General features: G+C 57.2%; 1 protein-coding gene across 1 annotated transcript; it reads right to left on the reverse strand.

The window, feature by feature from the left end:
- Positions 1 to 1,163: 1,163 nt before the first annotated feature.
- TBXT (T-box transcription factor T) lies at positions 1,164 to 9,748 on the reverse strand. The gene is made up of 8 exons (XM_049653186.1): positions 9,543 to 9,748; positions 8,875 to 9,139; positions 8,003 to 8,137; positions 7,152 to 7,213; positions 6,970 to 7,031; positions 5,284 to 5,460; positions 3,721 to 3,850; positions 1,164 to 2,088 (listed from the first exon to the last, which is right to left on the reverse strand). The coding sequence occupies exons 1-8, from the start codon at positions 9,746 to 9,748 to the stop codon at positions 1,815 to 1,817; spliced, it is 1,311 nt and encodes a 436-aa protein (XP_049509143.1). The 3' UTR covers positions 1,164 to 1,814.
- Positions 9,749 to 10,303: the final 555 nt, after the last annotated feature.

The raw sequence follows: 10,303 nt of genomic DNA on the forward strand, positions 1-10,303 counted from the left end.
AACCCTCCACCCAGGCTCCTCTTGCTCCCTCCGGTCAGTCTTGGGGGACAAGACCCTGATGCCAGCCTTCACAGAGCAGCCGGCTGCAGGGGAGTCCAAGTTTTCGGGATCCCAGGGGACCGTCCGTCCCTCCAAAGCCCAGCGCTTCTCCAGCAGACCCCGCCTGTGCTGGGCAGGAGCCACAGCGCGGACTACGGCCCGTTTCATTTCCCACTTCTACTCGCGCAGTGGCTTATTCAAAAATTATGCTCGTAACACCCTTGTCAATAAACCTTCTGATGTGGGATAGGTCTGCACGTGAGCAGTGGTTACGAAATCGAGGAAAACTAGGGGCAAAGAGTGGACGAGAGCCGTGTCCCGCTTGGAAAGCAGGCACAAGGGCACTGCACACTCAGCCCTTTGCGCTGAGTTCTGGGTTCGCCCTCAGTACGACAAATGGATCGCCGCGGGTCCTAGAAAGAGCAGTGGAGCCGAAGGAAGCCCCAGCATTGGGCTGGGCCCCTGGCCATGATACCTAAGGAGTTCACCAAGGGCACTAAAAAGTTAGCAGTGCTGACTTGTAAACACACTTCTCCCACTCCCTCGGGAAGTTTCGAAGCCCCTCTGCCTCGTTTCTCTTCACCCTTAACGTCCACGACACCACGTGTGTCCATAGTGTCACCTTACTGGCCGAGCTCCGACGGACTGGCCATCTGTAGCTCTTGGCAATTCTGAATAGGAGGTTCAAGTACGCAGCATCAAACTAAGCGTTCAGCCACTAGATGGAAAGACTGCCCCGATCGAGCCGTCTGGTTCTCTGCTCAGAACGCCAGCAGGGAAGATATTTACAAATGCCCTATTGTTCCCACATATCAACTGTCGCTTTGTGTCAGTTCATGTTAGCGCTGGCCATCGCCCACGATGCCATCCCCCACAACCCCCACAACCCCCACAACCCCCACAACCCCCACAACCCCCACAACCCCCACAACTCGGTGTTGACTCTCTTGAAAGTCAATTATCACCTTCTGCATTTGCAGTTCACACGCAGCTCTGCAGCTCGTTAGACGAAGCATTAAGGTTCACAACAGATTACAATGCTCCGTTGGGACAAGGTCTTTGCCACCAGCCGTCACAGACTCTCGCCCCCCAAAAAGAGGAGTCTGAATAAAAACTAGACCAACCAAACTTGGATATTGCTTTTATTTTGCAGAAAAAGGCCTCCTGCTGATTGTCTTTGGCTACTTAAAAGACAAATATAAACGATCGTAGGTTTAACAACACAAGAGGTTAACTACCGATGCTCAAAATGAACACGTTCTAGTGGGCAGAGCGGGCAAGTCTGCATTTCAACTACAACCTGCTGTCCTCGGCTGTGACATTATCCTGTCCTTCCCGGCACAGGCCCACCTGTGACCGCCGCCACAGAGGGTCTGGGAAGTCCTCCAAAGCCACAAGGAAGAGAACTGAGTGTGCACCTGTCTTGCACGAGTAGGACCGGTGGGGTTTACAACTGCTGGCGGGCCGAGGCTGCACGTGCCGTATGAGAAACGCCACGTGTCTGACCCCAGCAAATGGCGTTTATCGCGAATCATGGTAAATTCGGGCCGCCGCGCCGCTTCCGTGCAGAGTTCACTGCGGGCACGCGGCGGGCACGGCACTCCTGAGGGACGGCGGGACACGTGTCCCTCCTCCTAACCGTAAAGGGAGGGTGACGGGGCCTGTTTCCTTCCCTCAACCCAGGAGCGGCCACCTCGGTACCCGGGAGGTGAATCGGACCCGCACTTGCGGCCGCCACGGCGAAGTCCCGCGTCGTTTACGACACAGGCCTCGATTCACATGGAAGGTGGCGACACGGGCGTCCACGAGGCTATGAGGCGGGCTTGGGCCGAGGCGTCGTACTGGCTGTCAGGGATGTCTGTGGCCGCGGGGGCCCCCTCGTACAGCGGGGATCCCGAGGAGGGGGAGGCTGGGACCGGGTGGGCGAGAGGCGCCGCGTGTGCGGAGGGTCCCCGGAAGAACTGGGCGCCCAGCCCGTTGGACATCCCCGCGGTCTGGGCGCCGGGCGTGATGGAGCCGCTGCTCACGGACCACAGGCTCGGGTACTGGCTGAAATGCAAACGTGGAGACAGTCAGGCACAGACCTGGAGCGGGGCCCCAGACCGGCTGCGGGAGGGACAGCAACGGCCAACGACCCGAGTGCTGACCAGGGCGCGGACGGCGTCTTCCAAGCAGGTCACCCGCTCTGTTAGTCAACCACACCCTGAGGCGACCCTCAGGTGCACACCCCACTGCACCGACCCTCGAGAGGCAGACAACACCCTCCTGAAGCATGATGGTTTGGAAGGTGCTTCTGACGGTGACTCCAAAACAAGGACTCCAAAACAAGGTCCCCTGCACCTTGTCCTGGGCAGCGATGCCCGCCAGCGGGGCGCGGTGCAGCAAGAACGGGTCTGAGAGTCGGACCCGGAGCCCCGCCCTTCCCTAGCTGCGTCAGGGAACACTGGCCTGCAACCAGTTTCGAGCCTGTGTCCCAATCCGTGGAAGGAGGGGTTGGACATCGGTATTAGACCCTTCGGTCTGGGAACGTAGACGTCAGCAGGTTGCAAACCTGCTAAAATCGTTTGGAGAAAACGTCTTCCGATAAATGAAGGCGACCTTACTCTACGTGGTGCTATAATGCTTACCGAGCCATGTGCTGTATTTCAGCTGTATTTGAACTTGAAAACAACCCTGAGTTGAAGGAAGTAGTCTACCGCCCCCTGTTTATAGACAGAACACATGGCTCTGAGATGCCCAGTCCGGATGGTGCTGTGGGGTGCCCCCCCTGCCAGGGGTCTGTAACCTGCAGGTGATTCCATTTCTGTGCTGGTTTCTAAGCGACCGTCCCGCCCTTGAAAAGTTGGCTGCTTCACGCACCTGAAGCGCTGTTTGCTTTATTTTTTACAGGCAGACACTTAGATTCTTATTATCAAAGAATTCTTTCCTAGACAAAAGAATTAAGATCTGAGGCACAGTATGATATGCTAAACAGAATAAACGGCACTGCTTTCGAAGTCGAGATAACTTGTCTACAGACTCATTCTACTGTGAGCCACCAACTTGCCAAATCATTTAATATCCCTGAGCCTGTTTCTTCGGTAGAAAACGAGAGTTGACTTTCAACTTTGTCTTAGTTTTTTATAATAACCCTATGAAAACCCTCCGTATGTTCACCAATCAGCTTGATTTTTTAAGCCCATCTCCCCCTACATTATTTTCAAGTTAATAATAAAGCATCCATTGTTCTTTACTAGTTACCAGCAACCACGTTAAGGACTTTGGTCCTATATCCACAGGAAAGCCAACTACACCTTTTCCCTTAATTTAATAGCTCTTCTCAAAAAAAGGCGCTAGAAACATTTCTTCAGATTACACCTGCTGACCCCAACTCTGTAAAGACAAAGAGATGGGGTCATTTGGCATTCTTGTAGAAACGAGGCTCCGAGAGTTTAAGAGACTTGTCCTTCGCAGGAACTAGTAAGTGCCAGAGCCAGGATGGGGGCCCTGGCTTCCCTGTTATATCTCTATCCATGCCGCACCGCGGTCATGCAACCTGGGATCCCCGGGTTAGCGGTACGGCTACAAATAACTGCCCAGCCGCCCCCAGGTGAAGGGCAGAATAAAGACCAAGGATGGAAACGGCAGGACGTCACATTCGGGGTCCCAGGACGCTCTGCATCATGTCCGGACATACATTACCTGGAGCCAGCCGGCGGGCCGGCGCTGTGGCCCACGGGGAGCATGCTGGTATGGGCAGGCGTTCCCAGGCTGGGCCAGCCGTCGTGGGACTGGAGCATGGATAAGCATGCAGACGGATTGTCAGAATAGGCTGTGGGAGGCGACAAGCCATCGTTATGGACGCCATTGGCCTGTTTCGTTGGTCATCAAAGGCAAATATTTATGGCCGTACGTCTGTTTTGGAAAATGCATCCAAGTCAACCCAAGCCTTTTCTTTATCTTTAGATCAGCAGATGCCCCGTAGAAACGGAATCCTACAACCACTGGATGGGGGGTTAATTATCTTTAAATTTTGTTAACGTTTATTTATTTTTGGGAGACAGAGAGAGACAGAGCGTGAGCGACAGAGGGGCAGAAAGAGAAGGAGACACAGAATCGGAAGCAGGCTCCAGGCGCCGAGCTGTCAGCACGGAGCCCGACACGAGGCTCGAACCCACAGACCGCGAGATCATGGCCTGAGCCGAAGTCAGACGCTCAACCGACTGAGCCACCCAGGCACCCTAGGGATTAATTATCTTTAAAAATAAAAATAAACAGGGGCATCGGACTTTGGCTCAGGTCACGATCTCGCAGTTCGTGGGTTCGAGCCTCGCGTCGGGCTTTGGGCTGACAGCTCGGAGCCCGGAGCCTGCTTCGGATTCTGTGTCTCCCTCTCTCTCTCTCTGCCCCTCCCCCGGCTCCCGCTCTGTCTCTCTCTTTCAATAATAAACGTTAAAAAAAATAATAAATGTAACTTTAGCCTGTCTTTTCCGAAAACGTTATTTCTTAAGATTTGAAAGGACTTTAGAAACACTTGCTTCAGACAAAACTAAAATACGATCTTCTAACCTCAGGGTCCAGCCGCTGGTTGAACAAGTCCCAGTGACTATTTCTTTCCCAAATAAGCTCCTTTCATTTCAAATCAGCTTTAATTGCTTAATTGTTTTATGGTGTTCATTAACTATGTTCCTCTTTTTAGAGCCAGACAATATCAAGTCTAGCCGTGCATGGTGTTAGAGGAAGTTAGGGAAGGGATGTCAGGGGTCCAGCCCTGTGCTCACAGTCCTTAAGCGCTCGTCAGGATCAGCCGGAAGACTGCGGATTCAGTAGGTGTGGGGTAGTTTCCAGGTGATGCCCGCGCCGCTGGCCCAGGCACCACACTTGGAGAGACACTGCAAAATCACTCGTGGGTCTGGTTCAGCCAGTAATTCTCACGCCCATCTGACCCAGCATCATCACTTTAGAGGGGTCCATAAAATATCCAAACCTGGGCCCCCGGAGACAGACCCGCAGCTCAGGAAAAACAGATGCATTTCAGCACCGCAAGCCCCCTGGGCCGGACCTCACACCTTCAGTGCGAAGCCAGCGGTGGGCGGGATGCGAAACGAAGGTCCGTCTTGAGCCACTAAGGGGCTGGCTTGGGTCCGCTCCAGAGGACATTCTTCCAATCCTGGTCTCCAGAACCCATCCTACCGATAGAGGCCTTTCCAGACGCGGTCTCCCATCCACCCCCAAAGCCCGGGTCTACTGCGACTTAGAACTTACTTGGAGAATTATTCCGATGTGCGTAAGGGCTGGGGTAGGGGGACGGACGGTGGTTCCTCAGGGCGGGGTACCTTTCACAGCCGTGAGTGGAGGGAAGTGAGAGGGGCCCTCCGAACTGTGGGTGGGGGGCGGCGGGCGGGCACAGGGTGCTGGTTCCAGGGATGAGCCACCCCCCTGCTGTGAGAAAAGAGTGCTGAGTAACTGGCATTTGCATACCTCCCTTATATAAAGGACAGGACAGCTGAGACCAGAAAACCGGGGGTGTCTTCCCGAGGGGTCCCCGACGAAGAGAGGACTCATAGCGTCTAACACCAAGTCCCCAGATCAAGTCCCGAGGCATCTGGGCTTCAGCTCCACACGAGAGGCCATAGGCGGACGAGGGTTTCCACAGCCACAGGGCACCCGAGAAGGGCCGGGGAACCCCAGCCTCGGCCAACACCTGCTGCTTCCTCACCCCCTCTGCCTCGACCCCCCAGAACCTTCTGAGGCCCGTCAGCTTCCAGGCCCTAACTGCTGAGCATGAAAAAAGGCGGAAACAGATGAAATTCAGAACCAGACATGCTCAAGACACACGGGGCGACTCACGCGCATGGCACCCCCTCCCCTCCCTTCACCTGCTCCTACCGCCACCCCCTGCCCCCCCCCCCCCCCGCCCCAGGAGCTGTGTCCCCACTGGAGCCAGTTTCTTCCTGCTTTTCTTCTGCTTTAGGCTCAAGGTTCTCCCCGTCGTGCATCAGAGAATCACTCCCTCCACACCCGGCCCGCCTCTCACCCTCCAATCTCTTCTCCAGTCACTGGTTTTTAAGGCATTTTTTTTTTTTTTTTTTTAATTCAGAAACGCAACCTCTACAGGGACAACTATTCTGGCTCTAATTTCCAAACGACAAACAATTCCTGGGACAACATTTAAATGCTCTTCTAAAAGAGCTGTTTGTTAAATTGGCCGAGAAGAGGGTTAAAGAAGAAATAGACTGGAAACGTGCCATGCTGGTCTATCCGGCCTCCGGAAGAAGCGGCAAACGCGAACTTTTCTGTCCATTATTTAAATTCCAAGCCCTTTCCCTGTATAGAGAGGACAGCTACACAGAACTTGGCCCCCTGATGGCTCTCTAGACCTGCACCCCCGGGCTCTGGCCAGTGCAACTGGAAAAGGGAGCTGGACTGGGAGCCCTCTTCCCAGCCTACAAGCCGCCGTTCCCTCTAAAACCAGCCTCAGGTGACGGCCACCCCTGGAACCGAAACGGGCCAAGGGAAAAACCACACCGCTCATGAGCATCGTTCCCAACACGACCCTCCAGTCTCCTATCGCTGACAAAGAGAGAAACCGTATCTAACGAGCTGGCTTCTCCACTTGCCCAACATGGCAGGGTCCAGCCACCCACCACGATCTCAGCGATCCGACCCAGCCCTGGCTCGAGCTGCCTCGGAGCCGGACAAAAGACCCCAGGTAAACTCTCCCCGGGCTTCTCGGTCAAGGGTGCTGAATGGCACCCACAGCCCTCCCAGTTGGATCGAGGGTGAAGACCAGTAGTAAAGGAGCCTCAACATCATGGGCCCACGTGCCCTGCACGGCAGAAGGGCGGTCAACTTCCCCAAACGCGCCGCGGTTCGCCCCTCCGGCTTCCGGCCCTCAGCTGCCTAGTCCCCGAGGGAAGGGACGCTGAGACAGAGTGCAACAAACCGTACATTGGGAGTACCCGGGCTGCTGGCTGTCTCCAGGCTCCTCTGTCATATCCTTGTGATCGCTTCTGCCAAAACAACGCATCGAACTGTCAAAAAGGAGAACTTTCGGAAAACAGCATTTGCAGAAATATTTCCTCTTTCTGCATATTTCTTGGCCCGCAGGGTAGAAGTTAGAAACCTCTCACCTTTCCTTTGCGTCAAGGAAAGCTTTTGCAAACGGATTGTATTTAATTTTAAGAGCTGTGATCTGAAAAACAAGAATTCACGGTTACTGGTACACAGCCGGAGGATTGTTTGGTACCAGGAAACTGGGAAACATCAGTGCGTCCCTTTAAAGATTCAGACAGAACCGGACCCCCTCCCGGTGGATTTTTCTGTTTGGGTCTGAGGTGGCTGAGCAATGGGAACATTTCACAAAGTACGTTGTTAAAAGCTGCTTTTCTGAGCGGAAATCACGGGAAGAAGTTTAACCCGCGGCTGACAACATTCTGCGCGCAGAAATCAAACAAACGTGGTTCAAAACATAACCCGGATCCGCTTAGGAAAGAGCGACCTTCCAGGGCTCTCAGGTGGCCAACATGGACAACCTAACCAGCTCATCACAAAACGTCTGCACGCTGGGCTCAGACTTCGAGATTTACAGGCAGGGACCAGTGTTGGGCACCTTGCGGATTCTGGCCCCTCCCGGCTGCCGGTCAGGACACTTTCCAAAGATTTCCTCCCTCCCTCCCTCATCTTGCTCTCAAGAAATTCGCACGGCACTTCGCCTAAAAGTTTTGTTCTTTTCGTTCGGAGATTCATTCGGTAGATGGTTCTAGTTTTAGACGCGTTAACAGAGAAACAAGGGCAAAAGGCCTGGCCAAGGACCGGGACTAAACTTTTCGCCCCTCCGGGCCGATTTTACGCTCATGGCAGGTTATCTGATGAGGCCTTACTTACCAGGCTAAAATGCCCCGGTGCCCCACACGCAGAGTCTCTGCATGCTTTGTGAGCTCCGAGGGAACGTCGCCCACCCAGACGCCTCCCCGCCGCTCACCTCCTCGTTCTGATAAGCGGTCACCGCTATGAACTGGGTCTCCGGGAAGCAGTGGCTGGTGATCATGCGCTGGGCGCCCCCAACTCTCACTATGTGGATCCGAGGCTCGTACTTATGTAAGGAGTTCAGCATGATCTGGGGGAAGCAGAGAAACCAGACCTTCAGATAAGGAAACGTCCCTTGCCCTGCTGCTGAGGAGAAAAATACACGCGATGTGCACAGAGCCGCGTAGCTCACAGCAAAGTGTCTCTTTGCTGGTAAGTGGGCGGGTTTCCCCACGGGCACTGCTTCCCACGACTAGTGTTAAACAAAAAAAAAGGAATGTGAGCTGCTACACCCCAGTAGAGGCAATGAATGCCCATCATGAACTCCTTTGACCCGGTGGAGTAACCTGTTAATGCTTCCAGGATGCAAGTAGACGTCTTTAAAAGCCTGGGCTTGTGTGCGAGGCGCTTGAACCTGGGGTCTCCCGGTTGGGCTCTCAGAAAATGCCAAATTTACAAGTTTGTTCAGAGCACGCGGCCACACGGCAGCCCATATTTAGCTCCAAAGTGACCACTGCCCCTCAAGGCTGGTATTTTCTCTGCCCCTAGGGCGGTGGAGGGCTTGAATGCAAAAGCTCCCCCCAGCCTGAGACCCAGACTGGCTGAGTCTTCAAAGGGGAAGCTTTGCCCCCTGCCCCGCGCTGCAGGCCTTGCTGTTGCCCTCATCGCTTTCCTATAAACAACACCGAAGGCTTAATTGAGGCCGGCGGTGGCAGTTTCTCCCGGACAGAGGTCACCTGGCGCGCAAGCACAGCCCCTCCCAAGGCTCCGCCAGCGGAAGGTGCGGCCCCGCGGCCCCCTGCCCGGCGCGGGCTCCATCACACCTACCTGACCCCCTCCGTTGAGCTTGTTGGTGAGCTTGACTTTGCTGAAGGATACAGGCGCCTTCATCCAGTGCGCCCCGAAGTTGGGCGAGTCCGGGTGGATGTAGACGCAGCTGGGCGCCTGCGGCTCGGGCTTGCCGCCCGGGACCCACTCTCCGTTCACATACTTCCAGCGGTGGTTGTCGGCCGCCACGAAGTCCAGGAGGAAGGAGTACATGGCGTTGGGGTCCAGGCCGGACACGTTCACCTTCAGCACCGGGAACATCCTCCTGGAAAGGAAGGAGTGCGGCAGGAGGACCCCCAGAGAGGAGCTTTTGGACGGAAGGCACGCAACCTGGGGCAGAGGCGGCTGTCATGTGGGGGCAGAGAGAAGCCCCCACGCCCCCGCTTCCCAGAGCCCCCCTAGGTCCCCAGGCGTCCCCCACGCACTCTCACGGCCTCCGGAGGCAGGGTCGGGGAGCACTGGCCGAGGGTTCTCCGCGCGCGGGGCAAGCGCGTGTCCCCGGGACGCCTCCCGAACTTCCGCGGGGAAGACCTCAGGAGAGTGGCGGCGGGGGCACACCGGGCTCCGCGGCCGAGCGAGCGGAAGGGAGCAAGAAAGACCCCCCCCCCCCCACCCCGTCCCCGGCAGGAAGCCTTCTCCGGGCCCCCGGGCGCCCCGCGCGCGCCTACCGGCCGTTCTTGGTCACGATCATCTCGTTGGTGAGCTCCTTGAAGCGCAGCCACAGCTCGCTCTCCTCCAGGCCCACGCGCAGCTCGCGCTCCGTGGGGTCGCCCTTCTCGCTGCCCGCCTGCAGCTCGCTCTCCACGGCGCTCAGCAGGTGGTCCACTCGGTACTGCAGGCTCTTCCCCGCGCCCTCGGCGCCGGGCGAGCTCATCCTCCCGCCCGCCCCCTCCCCGCCGCCCCCCGAAGCCCCGACTCGCGACGCGACAGCCACCTTCACCCCGGCCGGCGGCCGCTTTTCCGAGACGGCGCCGGGCTCCCGGGCGGAGGGCGAGGAGCGCGACCTGGGGGGGGAGGGGGCGGGGGAGAGGGGTGGGGGGGAAGGCTCTTCCACTTGAACTCCCGCGACGCACGACCCGAGTAGGTCTCCGGGGAGCGCACCGGCGTCCCCTCCCATAAATAGGGCCGCGGCGGCCGCCGAGGGGAGCGGCCGATTGGGCCGCGCGCCCTTTGAAGTGCGGGGGCGACTGCCCATTGGCCGCGCGCGGCCATTTCAGACCCGGCGCGGGGGCTGGGGACGCCGGGGGACCCACCCCGGGCTCCCGCGCCCGCTTCCTGTCAGCCGGGGCCCCGGCCCGACGCGTCCCCGGCCCGGGCCCTCCGCCCCCGCCCTCCCCCAAGCGTTTGCGCCTCCATCAAAGCGGCGGGGCGGGGGCCGCGGGGCCGGGCGCCGGGGCTGGGCCCCTGCCCGCGCGTCCCCGAGGGGCTG

Source organism: Panthera uncia (genome assembly GCF_023721935.1).
Source record: "Panthera uncia isolate 11264 chromosome B2 unlocalized genomic scaffold, Puncia_PCG_1.0 HiC_scaffold_24, whole genome shotgun sequence".
Classification (NCBI taxonomy): Eukaryota; Metazoa; Chordata; class Mammalia; order Carnivora; family Felidae; genus Panthera; species Panthera uncia.